The sequence below is a fragment of the Notamacropus eugenii genome, chromosome 5 (assembly GCF_028372415.1).
Source record: "Notamacropus eugenii isolate mMacEug1 chromosome 5, mMacEug1.pri_v2, whole genome shotgun sequence".
NCBI classification, from domain to species: Eukaryota; Metazoa; Chordata; class Mammalia; order Diprotodontia; family Macropodidae; genus Notamacropus; species Notamacropus eugenii.
Window position 1 is genome coordinate 96,755,682 of NC_092876.1, and position 18,816 is coordinate 96,774,497.

At 43.0% G+C, this 18,816-nt stretch overlaps 2 protein-coding genes across 11 annotated transcripts in view; one reads left to right on the forward strand and one right to left on the reverse strand.

The window, feature by feature from the left end:
• The window catches only part of NUMA1 (nuclear mitotic apparatus protein 1), an 85,690-nt gene extending 77,684 nt beyond the window's left edge, over positions 1–8,006 (reverse strand). Inside the window, exon 1 of one of the 3 annotated variants that reach the window (XM_072610282.1) lies at positions 7,873–8,006. The gene's annotated coding sequence lies outside the window, so the exon portion shown is untranslated. The remainder of the gene's footprint in view (positions 1–7,872) is intronic. The other 2 variants (XM_072610290.1, XM_072610291.1) reach the window with 2 other exon arrangements.
• On the forward strand, positions 7,989–18,669 carry LRRC51 (leucine rich repeat containing 51). Of its 8 annotated transcripts, none has more exons than XM_072610310.1 (5): positions 7,989–8,094; positions 13,239–13,383; positions 16,326–16,531; positions 17,691–17,839; positions 18,434–18,669. In XM_072610310.1, exons 2-5 carry the CDS (start codon positions 13,299–13,301, stop codon positions 18,573–18,575), a joined length of 582 nt encoding a protein of 193 aa, XP_072466411.1. In that variant the 5' UTR covers positions 7,989–8,094; positions 13,239–13,298; the 3' UTR covers positions 18,576–18,669. The 8 variants fall into 8 exon arrangements, with proteins under 8 accessions (XP_072466411.1, XP_072466403.1, XP_072466410.1 ...); XM_072610302.1 differs by lacking the exon at positions 7,989–8,094 and adding an exon at positions 8,097–8,639; XM_072610309.1 differs by lacking the exon at positions 7,989–8,094 and adding an exon at positions 8,111–8,311.
• Positions 18,670–18,816: the final 147 nt, after the last annotated feature.

Genomic DNA, 18,816 nt, shown 5'->3' on the forward strand with positions numbered 1-18,816 from the left:
GTGTAGAAGGGTATACCTCTACTGACAATGTTCCATATTCCTAAAGCATAATGTAAGGTAGCTAAGATTTCTGCACAGTATTATGCAGTGAGTATTTTTTATTTGCTCTTATTTTGAAAGTAATAGGTTTCAAACCATTCCCAAGGGCTCCAAAATCGTTTTATTTGTACCTGTATGAATGTGGGTTCAGATGTACAGGAGGAACTGAATGTAAAAGTCTCATAACTTATCACTACCTACACTTTTGCTCTGGTAATATTAAATAGTAATATTTGTTGTTTAAAAAAAGCACTATATGGTAGTAGGTAATGAAGACTCAAACTTGGAGTACTTTGTAATACAACATTATCATTGTCAGCATTAGTGGTCTAGCGGTATTCAAAGTCAAATTAGATTGCAAAGCTATGCACAGAAGAAAGCAGGCCAGTAATTGGAATGACTTGGTGTTATTGCAAGTTTCAAACTTAATACAGATTTCATATCTTGTTGGGAAGACGTTTCAAATCCTACCTCTCAAGGATTACTACCTATATGGCCTTGGGTAAATCACTTAACCTCCCTTGGCCTCAGTTTCCTCATCTGTAAAATGAGGTACCAGGACCTTCTGAGGTCCTTCTCAGTTCTAGATCTATGATCATGTGAACTGAAGGCGGGAATGGAGACTCTAGAGATAGTCAGGGACATCAGTTATAATTTAGATGTAACTTTAAGGTTTACCAAGCACTTTCCTCAAAACAACCCTATGAGTCAGATAATTCAAGTATTATGATCTCCATTTTACAGACAAAGAAATGTAAGGCCAGAGAACCTAATAATTAAGCCAAGGTCCAATGTATATTTTGCTTGTACATAGCTGTCTCCCCCATTAGATCGTGATGATAAGATGGTAGGAAGCCTGTTTTGCCCTTTTTCGTGGAGGGGCACATAGGAAGCACTTCATACAGATTTTGTGACTGTTGACTGACTCCAAATCTTATGCTCTCTTTTTCTGAAAGCTGAAGCCTGCAAAAAGTATTATTCTATTAAGGCCAAAAACTAATGCGAAAGTAAATGAGTATTCTTTACAACAGGCTACAGCAGGTCTTCAGTTAAAGTAGCAATCAAATGGCTGGGAGATTTCTTGCCCTTATATAAAAGGAAGATTTAGCGAGTGACTCTTGTTTTAAAAACCCAAACTGGGTGTTCTGGAAGAGCAGAGGGGCTCAAATGATCTAGGACTATTAACACATTAAATACTATGTTATCTCCTATCAGTAGAACTTTCTCCCATTCTCATTCTCAATACTCCATTCAGATTTATAGCTTTGCTTTATAAATATATATGTTAAATCACAAATCTATTAACTGTAAGAATACACTTCATGAAAATGATTCATCATTTCGGGCAGAAATAAAAATTACATATAATTGAAGAATTACAGGAACTGCTCTCCTCATTTTAACTTCTCCGACCTAATTTTATTCTGTTTAAAACTTCTTCCCTCAGCAATGAAGTTATAATAAAAATTTTTACATGTGCCAAATGTTAAATTGCAAGGCATGCAGACAGTCAATGGATTGGGCAAACAGGCTTAATAGCAGATAGTGTGTTAGAACTGAAGTCTGGAAGACCTAAGTTCAAACGCTGCTTTAGATACTTAGAAGCTGTGTGACAGTGGGAAACTCTCTCAGTTTTAGGTTCCTCATCTGTATAATAGGGATAATAATAGTGCCTAAATCCACTATTATTATTGTGGTGAGGATCAAATAAGATTTTATATGTATTTTATCTATCTATGTAGTGCTTTCCAACTCTTAAAACCACATCTTATCATCATCATGGCTCCGCTGATAATATTATGCAGCTAGCTAAAGATAGTTTCCATTATTGAGTCATTAAGCACATAAAATCATAAGTTCTCTTAAAATTGGAAAGGAATTAAAAGGTATAGAGTGCAGATTATACAGATATACATATATATACATGTATATACACACATACATACAGACATAAATAAATACCCCCCCCCAAAGCCATTCCCTAATAGATAAGTGGTCCAAGGATAGGAATAGTTCTCAAAAAATTGCAAAGTATTAATAACCTCAAGAAAGAAAGTTTCAAACTATTAATGAAAAAATGCATATCAAACTACCCTAAGGTTTCATACCTTACACCTTGCAAATTGGGGCAAAAATGATAAAAGATGCTAATAGTAAATGTTGGAGGGGTTATGGGAAGACAGGCACACTGAAATATTATTTGTGGAACTGTCAATCAGTAAAACCAATTTGGAATTATGCAAAAAAAGTGACTAAAATGTCCACACCTTTTGACACAGAGATTCTATTACAATGGGCCTGTAGCCCCAAGAGTCATCGGTAAGAAGTAAGTTCCCACATACATCAAAATATCTACAACAGCACTTTGACAGCAAAGAATTGGAACCAAAGTAAATACCTATCAATTGGAAAAGATTTTCCTTAACTGAAACACTGACTTAGGCAGAGCAACAAACCAGCATATACAATGACTAAAACAACGTAAATGGTAAAAAACAAAACACACCTCAAGAGTGAATGTTGCAAAATTATAAAGCAAAAGCACGTCTCAAAAGAAGGTATCTGAAAACATGCTCCTCTGTGCAGAGGTGTTGACACAAGTGTTGACTACTGCACAGATTTTCAGATTTTCCTCTTTATTTTTTTCTTGTTTTTAAAAAAATACTATTTGTTACATGGAATTGATCTCTATGAGGGAAGGAGGAGGGAGGAAAGGGAGGAGGAAGAAAGGAACGTTGGGGAAAACTGCTGATATTTTTTAAAAAATCAACAGAAACTTTTTTTTAAAGGTGGTAACAGACATAGGGAGTTGGCCTGACACTTGTGATCTGTAAAAATGAAACAGCCAGTTTCTGCTCGATTGCAGGACTTCTTACCCTGTCCTTGCTCCCAAGTTTTTTCTGTCTTCTTTTCCTATTAATCTCTGCTCCATATTACTCTCTCCAACATTTGAGTTTGTTTTATAACTATTTCCTTATCTATTCTACTTTCCTTCTTAAGTCCCTCTTTTCCCCTTACTTGTCCTTGTCCCTTCCTAACTCCCTTTTTAATTTGTTTCTAGAGGAGATCTTTATATGTGTGAGTGTGTATAACTGTGTTCAATCTTCCTTTACCCTGTTCGGATGAGAATGAGGTTCATGGCATGCCTGATTCCTCCTTCCCCTTTCCTCCATGACTGCTCCCTTGCTTTTCTGAATTTAGCTGAAACGTAAGACTTTGCGTCTGCCTCTCATTTTAACTATGAATCTTTACGTTTCAAGTGTGTTTCTTTCATCTTATCCACCTTTATTATATGATAGTTTTTCCTAAATAGTTTTTCCTAATAATGATTTCCTACCCCTTCCTCCTCAGGAAGATCTTATCACTTCCCTCCTCTACAGTTAAAAATGCTTGTTTTGGACCTCTCCTGCCCACTTATCCGTAACAACCTGTACCAACTCAAGTACTGCTACTGCCATATGTTTTTAATACTTAACACACACACACACACACACACACACACACACACACACTCACACAAATGACTGAAGTAGTAGCGCCAAGGTGCAGTGGAAAATTAAGACATTCTGTTTCCAGAAAATTCAGGTGTTAAACCACACAAAAGTGCCAGGAGTTTGGTCAAGAGACTTCATTTGCCTCCTTGTATACCAGCAAAGATTAAGTAGGTTCATTAATGTAGATTCAAGCTTATATGAGTAATCCCCAGCTGCCTTGCTTAGCCAGTAACATTAAAAAGGGGCTCAAGTACTTATTAATCCATCCTACTCACTGTCAATCAACTCAACCTCATATATTAAGGCACTGTTTTCATCCTCTGTCTGAAGAAGTGAAAAAAGACACAACCCAAGCCTCCTGGTGAACTACAGGCAACTGGCCACTATTGGACTGATAAGCCACACCCCCTCTGGAACAACACAGAGAAGGCAGTTCCTGCCCAAAAAGAAGGCCAAGTCATCCTTATCTATATGTGTCTCTACTTATATTAGGTAAGTTATGACTATAAAATAATGAAGCTATTTTTTAACAAAACATAATTTGTAATACAGATGAGCACCCTGGGAGGCTCTCTCACTAACTCCACAGTACCTAACCCAAGGCTTCGTTTATTCACTCACTAAATATATGATGACTGAGGAAGAGGGGCTTTGGGTTTCACTCTAGCTATGGTCGAAGAGGTCTTTTAATGGCCTTGTTTTAAATCCAAAGGAAAATCTATGACCTTTCCAGGATGTTCTCCTCTTCCCTCTCGTACTTTAAACAGTAGGAAACTCAGGAATAGGGAAGCCAGGGCCAATCCATCCTCACCCCATTTCCTGAACACTGGCATAGAGGACAACAAGGAGAGATTGCCACAATTCCTAAGCATTTATACAGCAGCACCTACTATGTGTAAAACACTGTGCTAAGCACTTTTAAAAATATTATTTCATGTAATTCTCACAAATAACCTTCAAAGTAGGTGTTATTATTTTCCCTATCTTACAGTTGAAGAAACTGCCCAGGGGAATACAGATAGTAAGCATCTGAGGCCAAATTTGAATTCAGATCTTCCTGTACTCTCTAGGCCCACACTTTATCCACTGTACCACCAGCTGCAGTAAAGATGCAGTTGTAGCTGCTCCCCACTCACAAGATAATGTGCCTGCAATCACATTTCAACAATCCTTACAAAGTTGTACAGAACCCACAGGCCTGAGGAAAAAAAATAGTACACCTGACGGTCAAGTAGAGAGAAATACATATAGTCAAAATACATTAAACATGCATTCTTTACTTCTCACACACTGACATACATCAGCCTTTTCCCTGATTTGAGGGAAGCAACTTTCTACAAGGTTGAATTTTACTCATTGGGCATTTCCTGCAACAACTTCAAGAAATAAGTACATGAAAAAAGTCATTGTTAATGGGCCAATCTGAACTCTTAATGGACTGTCTAAGGATCTTCCTTTGGCCCTGCATTACTTAACATCTTTTTTATCAATGACCTGGAAAAGGAAGAGAAGGTATGTTTATCAAATTTGCAGATGTCAGGAAACTGGAATGGAATGCTAAAACACTGGATGACAGAGTCAGAATCCAAAAACATTTTTTTTATGCTTACAACCATTTATTGAACATATTAACAACACATCTTGAATTAGGATTTGGCTAAGTTTCACAATGGAGAAGCTAATGAAATACTCAACATAACCCGCCCCCCCCCCCCCCCCTGCAGTCCCTATGAACCTATGCAGGGCTTGAACCCACCTGCACAATTCCAAAAACATTTTGACAGGTGAGAATGACTGATCAAATCTAATAAGATGAAATTTACTTTCTTAGCTCTCATCAGTGTTCCTTCTAATAGGGAAACAAACTGCAACTTCGTCCATATCTTCTCTCCTCTTGCGCAATTCTTATCCATAAATCCTCTTCAGAGAATCTACCCAAATGAGTTCTTAACCTTTTTTATGTCATGGACCACTTTGATAAGATGGTGAAGCCTATGAACAACTTCTCAGAATAATATTTTTTAAATGCACAAAATAAAACACATAGAATTGAAAAGGGAAGCAAATGTATTGAAATATTTATCAAAACATCTTTTAAAAAATAAATCAAGTTCACAGATCCTAGGTGAATAACCCTTGATGAGTATTTTATTAGTTCATGGGTATTAGCATAACTTGAGTTCTCATTATTCCCTATGTGCCCTCCTTTTACAGCTAATCTTCTATTATTTATTTTTTTGCCATTTGTACCTAAGTCAGTGTCGATAATATTCTGCAGGGAGACACAGAATACCATCCCCTTTAACTGCTTTGCAGAGTTAAGGGGTCCATGAGTACGAGCCAGGCCATGTGTTAGTTTTTTCTACAAATTTACTAAGAACAGCATGGAGTAGCTGCTAAAAAAAATAATTTATACACAATTCTAGATGAGTACTCAAAACAAGGAAGGTGATAATCTAACCAACTCAATCCTAACTGGGTCACATTTGAAATAGTTTACTTATTCCTGGGAACCACAATTTAAGAGTGACGCTGAAAAATAGGGTGAGAAGCCCAAGAGCTATCTTTAAATACTAGAAACCACACCACTATCTTTGCCAAAGAAAACCCAAAATGGGGTCCTGAAGAACAACAACAACAAAAATTGTTTCTATCTTCACATCTTTTCTCAACTCAATTAATCAAACATTCATTAAGCATCTATTATGTGGCAGACACTGGCTGGGATACAAAAAAGAAGTAAAGGTCAGGCCCTGCCCTCAAGCTTTCAAATCTAACTCACCACAACCACTCTAGTTAAATCTTCACCACCTCTTCAGGGACCTGTTAGCTTCTTAATTCAATCAATCAATCAACATTTATAAAGTGCCAGCAGACCCTGTGCTAAGCCTTGGGAATACCAAAAGAGGCAAATGACAGTCTGCCTTCAATGATCTTACAATCTTATGGGGGAGACCACACCCAAACAAATAACGAACAAAGCAAGCTATATACAGGATAAATAGGAAATAATTAACAGAGGAAAGGCACCAGAATTAAGAGGAGTTAGGACAGCCTTCCTATAAAAGATGGGATTTTATGTATAACCTACTATGGAATTGCTTGCCTTGGGAGTGGGGGAAGACGGAGAAGGGGAGAGTTTGGAACTCAAGATTTTGAAAACAAATGTTAAAATACTTGTTTTTTACGTGTAACTGGGGAAAAAGTAAATACTAAATACCGCCCCCCCAAAAAAGATGGAATTTGAGTGGGGATTGAAAGGAAGCCAGGGAAGTCTGTAGACAGAGTAGAGGGAAAGCGTTCCAGGCACGGGGGGCAGCCGGAGAAAATGGAGTGTCTCCAAGTCTCAGTTCTTCTCTCTGCCTCCTTTTCCCAATGGCTCCTTATTGCCTCTAGAACCAAATACAAACTCTCATGTTTATCACTGACGGATCTTCCTGCCTTCCCAGGGCTTGGCACAAGGGCTGGCACAGCGCAGGCCCGTAATAAAGGCGTACTGTCTTACTACACAGAACTGTCCTCGCCCGGGCACTGCGCTGGTACAGCTTTCAGCAGTGTCCGATTCCGTCGCCCCATCTCGGGGTTCTCCGGGCAGAGATCCTGGCGCGGGGGCCATTTCCTCCTCCAGCTCGTTTTACGGATGAGAACACGGAGACACCGGTTAAGGGACCTGCCCAGGCTGACCCGGCCAGGAATGTCTGAGGACTGCTTTGGACTCACGAAGGCGAGCGCCGCGGGCTCCAGGCCTGGGGCTCTATCTACCCACTTCGCCACCCAGCCGCGAGCGCCTGGCACATAGGAGGTGCTTAATAACAGCGTGTAGACTTGGTCTAGATCCTCCAAGCCTGGAATGCTCCCCTTCCTTCCTTGCACCTCGCATTATTATAGCCTTTAAAGTCCAGATCTCCTTCCCCAGAAAACAAGCCCATGTTTATTTTGAAAAAGAAGCTCCGCGCGTCCTCTGAGCGGCACTGGCAGCGGCTCCTGCAGCATGCCAGCTTCTTAAGGGCAGGGTGCGCCTCCTCTCCCCGTCCCGGTCGCCCACGCCAGCGCAGGGCACTCAGCAGGCCCCACCACTTCTCCGACCCTTCCCCCCTCAGGGCCCCTCCCCCATCGAGAGGCGCCTCCTGTCCCCCACAACGCGGGGCGGCCCCCAAAGCTCCGCTCTCCCTCGCCGCCCCCTCCCCTCTCAGGTTCTTTTCTCTCCGCTCGCCCCACCCCGCATTCGCCGCCCTTCGGCAGCTCCCTCACACCGTCCTCCCTCCGCTTCCGCGACACCTCCTCTCCATTTCCTCATTCCGACACTAGGGTGCATCCTCGACTCCCCTCCTGGTCTTACCTGGCCGCGCACGCGCGCGTCCCTCCTAGGGGCTACAGCTCCCAGGACCCGCTGAAGGTCCCACTTTCAGGACTCACTCCGTCAGCCACTTCCCCACCCCCATCTCCTAGTAGCTGCTGGGGCAGCCTCCGGCGCCGCCGCCGCCGCCCAAGCCCACAGTTTGAACTGCAGCGCCGCCCCCTCGTGCTGAGTCCTCATTGGTCAAACCAAGGAGACATCATGGTACACATGCGCACTCTCACAGCCCCGGCAGGGCGGGAGAAAGAAGGAAGGTTGCTTGGGAGAAGGGAGCCTGGAGCAGGACGGGGGGAGCATCGAGTCTCTATCTCCTCAGGCCGGAGGGAAGCTTGAACTACAAATCCCAGTATTCCTCGCGGCTCCCTAAGGGATTGGGCAGGGGCCCGGGTCAGAGCGGGAAATGGAGAAGGGGTGATAAAAGGTAGAGGTCGGGGCAGAGAATTTAGGAGCGACGATTGTAGGGACTGAGGAACTTTAGAAGGCCAGACTGTGTTGAAGTTTCGGTTTCTGACCTTGAAAACCGCAAACTACAAGTCCCAGGATTCTGTGCAGCTAAGTAAAACCTTCTTCCCGTTGGCCACGGTTAGGGGCGGGGAGGGCTGTAGGTCCCAGCATGCCCCGGGGCGAGGCGTACAGAGGTTGGGAGGCTGTGATGATGATGGTTACCATGGAGTTGGGCTAAGCGTGCCGCTGTCTACGGGAAGGCAAAGGCTGAAGAAAACGGAGCTGGTGAGCTTGGGCAGCAGCTGGTGAGCGCACTGGGCAAGGACTGAGGCGGATACAGGTGTCATGCCAAGCATAGGTAGCCCTATTACAAGGGCCTGAGGTGGCCCCAAAGCAGAGACAGCTAAGCTGTAAGAACCTGAGGTAGTCCGGGGAGAAGGTAGCTTGGGAACCCCATTTATTATTCACTCAGCAGACATGAAGTGCCTACTATATTCCAGGCACTGGGATAAGCACTTTGTTCAAAGACAAAACGAAAAAGTTCTAGCAGTCAAAGAGAATACGTTCTTTTTCGGAGAAACTCCAGTAACAGATAAGTAAAATGGGAAATAATTGGGGAGGGGGCATGGCAAGTCAGGGGCGGTAAGGTCAATTGGGGAGTGATCGAGATTGGCCTAGTGAAGAGGTATTTGAATTTTAACCTTGAACTAAGGGACTAAAAAGGTGAAAAAAAAAATGTATACCAGGCATGGGGGTGAGGTGGAGCAGGGACAGCTTGAGTAAAGGCACAAAGGCTAGTTTGGCTGGAGGGCAAGGTGTCTGAAAGGAGTAAGTAATAAGCCTGGGAAAGTAGGCTGGAGCCAGTTTTTGAAGGGCTTTAAATATCAAACAAAAGTTTGTATTTTAACTTAGTGACAATTTGGGAGCATCTGGAGCAGAGGAGTGACCTATGCTTTAGGAATATCAGTTTGGCAACTCTGTGGAAGATGGAATGGAGAGGCCAGAGACTGGAGGCAGGGAGACCAATTAGGGACTTTTGAGGTACTTGCTAGGCATGACAGAGGGTGGGTACTCCCCTCCCCATTTCTGTAGCCTAAGAGTTTCAAATTCCTAGAAGCAGACTTTGGCACCATACCATTGGGATGGTGAAGAGGAGACCACCACCAAAATGGGGGAAAGGGTGCTTTCAATCTGAGAATATGGGGGTTCTGACAGAGGCAAGACAGCCAGCCCAGATGGAGGCTATTTCTTGATTTTCTCCCCTTTTCGGTAAGACAGCTCAGACATTAATAGCCACCTAATATATCAAGTAACTAGAAATTTTGGAACTGGGTAAGCAACTTCCTACACCCTTTCCACTTTCATTTACTCTATGAAAGCCCAATTAAATCATTAATGGTATTCCCTTTATCCTGTTTCCTTTAATACTCTATCTTCATGTGCCCATGGAAACATAGATGTCTCCAGAAGACACAGAATCACTACTTCTTGGGTGCTGTTTGCTCCTCTCATTTCTCCTAATAGGCTTGGACAGAAGAAAAAATATATTCCTGGTTCCCCAGTGACACTTCTAAACCCTCCATCTGCAGTTATTACTCAGCAAATACTCCCTCTTTTTAGGCCCATTGCATTCTTCTGAATGGTAGTTAACTGGCATAGTGAATAGAATGCTAGGCTTGGAGTTAGGAAAACTTGAACTTAAATCCTGTCTCAAACAGAGTACCTTTGTGGTGCTAAGTAAGTCATGTAACATCGTTCAGCATTTGTTTCATCTGTAAAGTGGGCTTAAGACCTATTTTATATCTGTGGTGTTCATCTTTTGGTATGATAGTCACCCTCTCACATTCAGTACTTGGCTCAGTCTTTCCCTCCTCCATCCCAAACCCTCCCTGAATACTTGGGGATTTCAATTTCTACATTGAGGTCCCCTCAAACACCCTGGTCTCCCAACCTATCAACCTTAAGTCACATGACCTAGGTCATCCTTATGCCAAAGCTATCCATAGGGATACTGAATCTTTGATCATAACCCTTGGTACTCTTGCATCATTCCTAAAACTGTCCTTCATCCTCAGCATACCCTTCAGTCCCTCCATCCTTTGTTGTTCTGGTACTAGAGTTGACCGCTTCAATGGCATACTAATGTGTATGTACCCTTGACTCTTTTTACCCTTCATGATCGTGCCAGAGGCCTGTGTTACCCTCACCCTCCTTATCTTCTAATTCTCTTCCAACAGCCCAAAGAGGAAGGCACTCAAAATGACTGCTGATTCAACCCCATTGTTATCTGATCTCAGCTGGGCCCTCAAAGCTGCAGTCTTTTTATTCTGATTCTCAAGATTATTTGAAGTGATTCATCTTTGTTCAAATTCCTATGTACTACACCCTTTCCTCCCCTCTCAGAAGACTTCAATTCCTACCTTAGTGAGAAAAAAAGCAAAGTTATCCATCTATAGTAAGTTCTCCTGTCCTATGATATACCTTAAAATTCCTCCATATCATTCTCCATTCTTTCCTTTTACTCCCCTATCTGGAATACACTTCCTTGGAGAAATCAGTTTTAGTTGAGTATTGAATTTGGAGGCCCACCTATTCTTATTAGAATATTTTATTATTACTATATTAGAATATTACCATATTCTTTCTCCTTTAAGGAAAAGGTCAGTGCCATTTCTTTGAAACGAACACTCTTGCCAATTTCAGATTTTCCTACAGCACTCCATCTTGTATTTGCCCTTATCCCATTTTTGTTCTTATTTGTGTACATACCTGAGCCTTCCCAATTTTATTAGACTTTAAGGTCTCTGACAGTAAGCACTGCCTATTTAAAAATTTGTGTCCCCAGTGCCCCAGTCTCTGATAAAAAGGTGGTGTTTCTTCCCAAGGCTAACTTCTCCATTTGTGCTCTTGATCCCATCCGCTCATCTTCTCTTCCATCATTCTCTGGCTCTTTCACTGCTGCCTGCATCACCCATTATGTCATTGGTCATCTTCAAATACAAAGGACAAACAGCAACAAATGTCACCAAGCCTCCCCCATCCTTAAAAATCTTTCACCTGCCCCATATATTGTTGTTTGTCCTTCCATTTTTGAAGAGGACCAGTGAAGTCACGGGTTGTGTCTCGACTTGTGTATGAAATTCAATTTAAGTGAGGTAGAGTTGCACAGTCATCAGCCTCACACTCCCTTCCTGAGTCACAAAGTCCAGTGGCAGGACAAAAGTCAAGGTGACTGGCCATGGCACAGAATGCAGCATGTGACTTTTGCTTCACAGCACCTGCTTTAGCTACCATCCTGGCCATTGGAATGAACTGTTCTCATCTGCCCATTCTGCTAGGGAAAGTCTTCACGTGCTTGGGGTAGACATTCCCCTAGCCACCAACAGGTTGAAGATCTGTCAGTTACCCTCAGCTTGTTTTAGTCTCTCTGCTGATTGGTTTTACTGGGGTGTGGTTACTGCACATGCTGCAGCTTCCAGGAGCCACAGGTGAAAACTGGATGAATCAAGTGGATATCAAAGATGGATGAGCAGCCCCTGAAAAGTGGCTCAAGAAGCCTTCACACCAGAGGTGCTAGTCCTCCTGAACACCCCATACAATAACCCACCGTCCCTCACCCCTTCACGCAAATATATTACATAAAGCTAGACAAAGAGGGATTTCTCTTTCAGAGCTATGCTATACTTGTTGCCTCTACTTCCTACACCAGCACTTGCCCTGAAACTCCACTATTGGTCTAAAACTGTTTCCTCGCAGATGACACACAATCCTTAGCTACTAAATCTGATACCCTTTTCTACAATCATATTCTTGACCTTTCTGGAACTTTCAACACTATCACTTGCTCCAAGATAGTCTTTTAGTTTGCTTGACATTGCTTTCTTCTGGTTCTAACAGCACCTTCTCTGGTTCTTATGCTATATCATTGATTAACTGAATAAATTTAAGTAGCTACTATTGCCATTCTATCCCAATATGGACAATTTTGATGGGAGAGGCTCTGGCAGCTGGAGGAATTAGCAAAAGCCTCAGAGGAATGGCATTTGAAGTGACCTTTAAGGGAAGCTAGGGATTTTAAGAGGTAGAGGTGAGCTTGGAGAACAGCTTGAGCAAAATCAGAGGCCAAAGGCCAAAGGATCACAGAGCTGGATGTGACTATAGAAGCTATCTCCTCCAACCCCTTCAATTTATAAATGAGGTTCATACAGGATAACGCAACCAATATATGTCAGAGGCAGGACTCAAACCCAAGGGATTAATGTACACTGAGCCTATAAAAGTAGAATGAAGCCAGATTAGGACTTTACACATCAAATAGAAGTTTGCATTTTATCCTAGAACCAATGACGACACCAAAACATAGTGGATAGTGGCCTCAAAGCCAAAAAACTTGGGTTTGAGCGCAAATTCCAACACATATTGGTTTATTTGAGCCTGGACAACTCACTTAAACTTTTGGTGTTGTAAGGAGCTAAGACTGTGGGTTGCATTGGTAGTGCTTCCTTGAGGAGTTCCCTCTATCAATGACATCCTTCAAGTCATATGGTCACAGCTGCATAAACACTGTCCCTCAATGTCTTCTTAGGGAAGCCTTCCCTGCCACCATTGAGTTGTTAGGTTTTTCTCCCTTCTTAAATTACCTGGTACTCATTTTTTCTCCACCCTGCCCTGCCTCCTTGCTCAGCCTAGGATATTGGTTTCTATAGGGGGAGACATCCAACTATACCAGTAACTTGCTGAGCAAATCCCATATTCTCACTGTTCCTTCTCCCCTTCTCCTTTTGCAAAATTAGGGCTCTCTGCCCTTGTCCTGTTTGCCAGGGTTGTTGTGAGAGTGAAATAGATGGGAAAGCATGTTGCAAGGCAAAAAACTCTCCAAATGCAGCCCCTCTCTGTCCCTTTAGGCTGAAAACTAGCAGCCCAGGGCCCCATGCTTCTCCTACACCCCCCACAATGGCTGAAATATGACGGACAACTGGGATCATGCGAAAAGTTTGGCACAGGAGCCACCCCTCGACTTCTCCTTCAAAAATATAAACTTCATCCAAGGTGAGCCCAATGTGCGCGGCCTTTCTCCTCCCTCCAACCCCAACACCCCACTGAGTTTGGGCTGTATTCTCCATCTTTGGAGAAAGTACTTTGTTTTCCTTCTCTAAACTTTTGCTCATTTTTTTTTTTAACTTTTTCAAATACATTTTAAAAGTTATGGTCTGGCATTTTTTAAAAGGCCAAATTGGATAGAAACTAGGAGGCTTCACATGACTAATGTAATTATTATGAAAATAATGAAACTAGAGGGTGGGACTTGGAGATCATCCAGTCTAATCTCCCTTTTACTCTCAATACACAGCAGAGTACATGGTGTATAGTGGATACTTGACAAACATGTGTTGAATACACATCTAAATTCATCTCTCACCCCAGACACTACATTATGACTCAGCCAGCCATTTGTCCTCTCTGAGCCCGTTGGTAAAAAGGAGATTCTACGGAGATGTTGAGGGCCTAAAAAGATGTATGGCAGGTGCTTTACCAATCTTAAAGCACCATATGTAAATGCCAGCTATTTTTTCATTCGTGCAAACTAAAGCCTAAACAGGGAACGTGACTTGCTTAAGGTCACAAAATTAGACACTTGCTATCTTTGAAATCATGGCAAAATCACACTCTCCTCCTCAGTTTCTGTATCTTTAAAATGGGAATAAATACCTATACTACTTCCCAGAGTTGTTGTGTTGGTAGGAAACTCCCTCTCTCACTGCAGATCTTCACGTTTTTTCAGGAGTTTCCTCCAACAATGACTTGCCCAGGGTTGCAAAGCCTGTGTCAGAGGCAGATTCTGAACCCAGGTCTTCCTGGGTTAACACTGCAAACCTCAACACATTACATAAATGTGAGAATTATTACTGAGTGGCAGTCAGGATCTGAACCTAGGTCCTTTGACCCCAGGGCCCTTCACACAACAAATTAGCTCTCATACCAGCTCTGGTCTTGAAAGGGCAGAGTTGGGCTGGAGGAAACGAGGACAGCCTCAAAGGTGCATGACAAAGCAGCGTCAGACAGGCTGTCAGACGCTATTCTCTATTCTGTTTTTTTCTGGGAGTGAAATATGCAAAGAATTTGGAAGGACAAACTGGGCTACTCATCCCTTAGTGAAGCCAGAGACTAAACCAGTTAATAGGATGAGCAGGTACGAAGAGTGTAAGAGGACCCTGGGGTCTCAGCAGCTTATAAACCTGTCAGTCACTGAAGGTCCTTATGCCTCAGTTTTTTCATTTATAAAATGAATTAAACCAAGTGATCTGATATCCCTTCCAGCTCCAAATTTATAAACTTACGATCAGATTAAAGGCAAGAAGATGGATGAGAGGCCACAGATGCCCCATGCCATTTAATTTGGATTGGTGCATTCCTCATCTGGCAAACCATCTCAAACCTTGTGACTTCCCTATCTAACTGAAATGCTGAGCACTGGGATAGACATGTATAAGGGTGTCACTGAGCAAAGGAATACTTTCTACTCTCTGAGGGCAGGAAAACATAAACATTTTACCCTATCTCCTCAGGAGATATTCCAAAGCAATAGGGTTACATATGTATAGTCTTAGGCTCAGGCATCTGCCCTCAGGGAGAACCTGGTCTAAGAGGAAAATATCTACTCCCTTCTGCTGTTGAGCACTACGTTCTGACACTGGCTGGCACTGTGATTTTTAGGCCAATTCTTTCTCCTTTCTGTGCTTAGCTTCCTGCATTATAAAATAAGAGAGCTGTCCTTCTGACATTCTTTCAGTCTGTAGTTTCCACAGTGAAGCCAATTGTCCCTTGTATTTCCAGCATTTCTTGAAGGAGGGAGATCAGACCTTGCCTTCACTAGCCTCTCCCTCCTTCCAGTCCAGGAACTTTGTGCCACCCCAGCTCCACCCCTTGTCTCTCCACTGTGTAATGACTGTCCACCAGTCATTGAGTATTGGGCAATCTGCACTTCAGGAGAAGAAAGTAACGGTGTGTAGGAGCAGGGAGGGAAGGAACTAAGGTTTTTTTGTAATACTGTCAAATTTGTGCTTAGAAAATACAAGTGTTCAGGAAACCTAGGCTCTGATTCCTGGCTCTTCCACTGATTTGTGTGACTTTGAATAAGTCCCTTCCCCTTTCCAGGTCTAAGTTTTTCTCCTCTGTGGGGAAAAAAAAAAAGGAATTGGAAGAGATAATCTCTTAAATAAGCTATTATCTGAAAATAAGTTACTGTAACAGGCTATAAATTCCTAGCATTCAAAAGCAGAAGACACATACACTGACAAGGGGTTGGTCTAGGTAGGGTGTTTTATGAGTCTTGTCCACTTATTTTGTGAGTTTAGATGAAATTAGCTTCCTATAATTTGGCATCATGGTGTTTGGGTTTTTTAGCTCAAAGAATCTCTAGGTAATCTAGTCCAAACTCTCATTTTAGAGATGAAGAAACTGAGGCTCAAAAGGAGGTAAAGCGACTTGTTTAAAGTAAGAGAGCTAACTCTAGCAGGGCTAGGATTCAGATGGGTCCAATTCCAAACCTAATGCCTTTTCCACTACATTCCCCCCATAAAGGGTCCAATTCTGGGCTCACACACATCTAATTCCTTTTTTCCACAGAAGGAGGTTACCTGTCCCCCAACCCAGTCTTCCCCAGGATAAATTTTCCCATTTCTTTTAATTGATCCTCATCTGGCCCCATTTCCATTTCTTTACTTGTCCATGTTCTTCCTCAGACTTGGCTTCCAAAATTAAAATCTAGGTGAGCCCTGACCAGGGCAGAGAACACTTTACCTCCCTCTGGTTGCTGGACTCATAATGCAGCTTATGACAACATAGCTTTGGAAGGGGTAGTATATGGCAGCTGTGAACCTGAATAGCAGTTCTGGCTTCTTCCCAGTCCTGGTTGGCCAGACTGAGACGGGAAGAAGACCCTTGCTTGGAGGACCCTGGCTAATTTCACTCTCTGCTATCTGTCCCTGCAGACCTGGTAAGTGAGGAGCCCAGGATTGGGCTCCGGCCAGTAAAGCGTTCTAAGCAGGATAAGTCACTGACCCAGGCTGTGCGCATTAACAACAACGTGCTCAATGACCTCACAGACTTCAGTCAGACTATGTCGCAGCTGTTGGAGCATCCCCAGAACCTGGCTTGGATTGACCTGTCCTTCAATGACCTGCCCAACATCGACCCCGTAGGTGCCTAAGTCCCCAGGGGAGGGAAGAGAATGCCAGACCAGACATGGGCTGCAGATAGGGGCAGGGGGGAGGGGGAATCCCAAGAGGAAGCATCAACGATGTACAAGGCATAAGGTATTTATGAAACACTTGCCATATAACTAGCATTGTGGGGAAGAGGAATGGTATAGAGAGGTAGTAAGAACCATCTCCTTATCTTCCCAGGGTAAGTGTTGGTCTTTTCCCCCTGAGCTTCTCTGTGTGGGTAATCATCAGCAGTTTAGAAATGGGTACCCAACACCACTATTTCTGAAGAAGAATCAAAACAGTATAAGCTAATGACCATGCTAGACACTGGACATTGGGAAAAGAGAAATAAAAAGTAGTGTTAAATAGCACTTGACTCATCCTGTGCCTCACTTTTCTCCTCTGGATATGTAAGAAGAAGGGTAAGAATTAGAATTTGGGGGACTGGGTGAGATCTTAATGAGGCCTAAATTGAGTCTAATTCCCAAATGTGCCCCTTCCTACATGTGTGACTAGGGCAAGTTACTTGACCTTTCCAAGTCTTATATTTCCAATACCTTATGTACATAAATCACTTAATATTTGTGAAATTAAATCCCTCGTCTCTAAAACTGGGAAGGTACTGTTGCACCACCTACCTCACAGGGCCCTTGGGAAGAAAATGCTTTGTAAACATCAAACCACTAGGGATATGACTTATTTTCTAACAAAGCTTGAGAGACTTGCTTAGGCCTAAGAGCTAGATGAGGCAGTAGAATGGAATGGAGAAAAACATGGAGTATCATGTCAGGAATGATCACGACATGATCACCCTTGATACAAGTCTGTTTTCTCACTTATAAATAGGGATAATATTCCTTGTGCTTTGTCCTCCCACAAGATTATGTTAAGGAAAAAAATGAACACTCAAGTAATAAGAAATGCATGGAGTAGATGGCAGAAATCTCCTGCCTTCCATCTTTTCTTTCACCAGACCATTCAGCTTCCTAGTCTCTAGGATAGGAGAGGTCAGGTCACCCACAGAGTGGATTCTAAGGAAAAGATCACCTCATCTTCTGAACACTAGATCCCCCAAGTCTCCTGCCACCTCCATAAACTGGCCACTTGATCCTACTCAACCTGGTACTGTGTCCCTTCCTTACCCACCAGGTGCTGACCACTTTCTTCAATTTAAGTGTCCTTTATCTCCATGGCAACTGCATCCTTCAACTGACAGAAGTGGATAAGCTGTCAAGTCTTCCCAAGCTTCGAAGCTTGACCCTCCATGGGAACCCCATAGAAGAGGAGAAGGGGTACAGGTAATGCCCCTGCCCCAAGACCCCTGAGGAAAGGGAAAAGAAAGCTCAGGAGCCTCACCCCCTTAAGTACAGACTGAGGGGACAGCACAAGTTGTAGACTTAGGAGAAAGAGAACCTTACCCTGTTCTCCAAAGGAGGTAATCTCTGGCCAAATCAAAAAGTCACTTCTTGAGGGAAGGGAGTGGAATAGAAGAAGAGGCCCATGTGAAACTCCTTTAAGGTCTAGAATGTAGAGTGACCTTGATTGGGAGTGAGTGGGAAAGATTCCTAAGTCATCATATCTGAGAATGGCAAGACTCAATGAGAAGAACACATGGGACTGAGAAGTTATTCTAGTGATTTAGCTTCCCACCCCATTGCACATTGGCTGCAGATGCTAAATCCCTTAGGTATAATGGTAGTCCCACTTCTAAGCTGATTGTACCCAGGGTCACTCTGCTCTTACAACTGAAGGAGCTAATAGGGAGAAAAATATTAGTAACTCTTGGGGGTACATAGTTAAGTAGCTCTGGATTCACATCCAATCCCCGCAGTGAGACTCCTTCCTCTTTCTACCCACTCTTGGGAGCCCGCAATCCTATATCCTCCCTGCAGGCAATATGTGCTGTCCATCCTACCCCGAATTACTACCTTTGACTTCAGTGGTGTCACCAAGCAAGACCGGATCACAGCCACTATCTGGAGACGAATGAATGTGAAGCCCAAGAAGGTCCGAATTAAACGGGATAATTTTTGATAACTCCCTATCCATGCTAAGGCCCCAAAGCCCCTAAGACTCTGGTACCCTCTCCTTCAACACTTAGTTTAGCAATAAAGGAAATGAGATGTTCCAGGGGGCTTGAGTCCCTCAACTGCGCATTGAGGTGCCCTTCAAAAGGTGGGCAGAGTAGACAGTAACTCTGATAGCATGACACCATCCAGCCCGAAGCATACTTAAGGAGGCAGAACCTAGCCTGTATCCCATCTTGCTATCTTGA

Bases quoted from the DNA above. Each gene is read 5' to 3' on its own strand.
- LRRC51 (XM_072610310.1), top strand. From the start codon at position 13,299: ATGACGGACAACTGGGATCATGCGAAAAGTTTGGCACAGGAGCCACCC. The intron at 13,384-16,325 runs GTGAGCCCAATG...CTGTCCCTGCAG, and splicing joins AAATATAAACTTCATCCAAG to ACCTGGTAAGTGAGGAGCCC. The intron at 17,840-18,433 runs GTAATGCCCCTG...TCCTCCCTGCAG, and splicing joins GAAGAGGAGAAGGGGTACAG to GCAATATGTGCTGTCCATCC.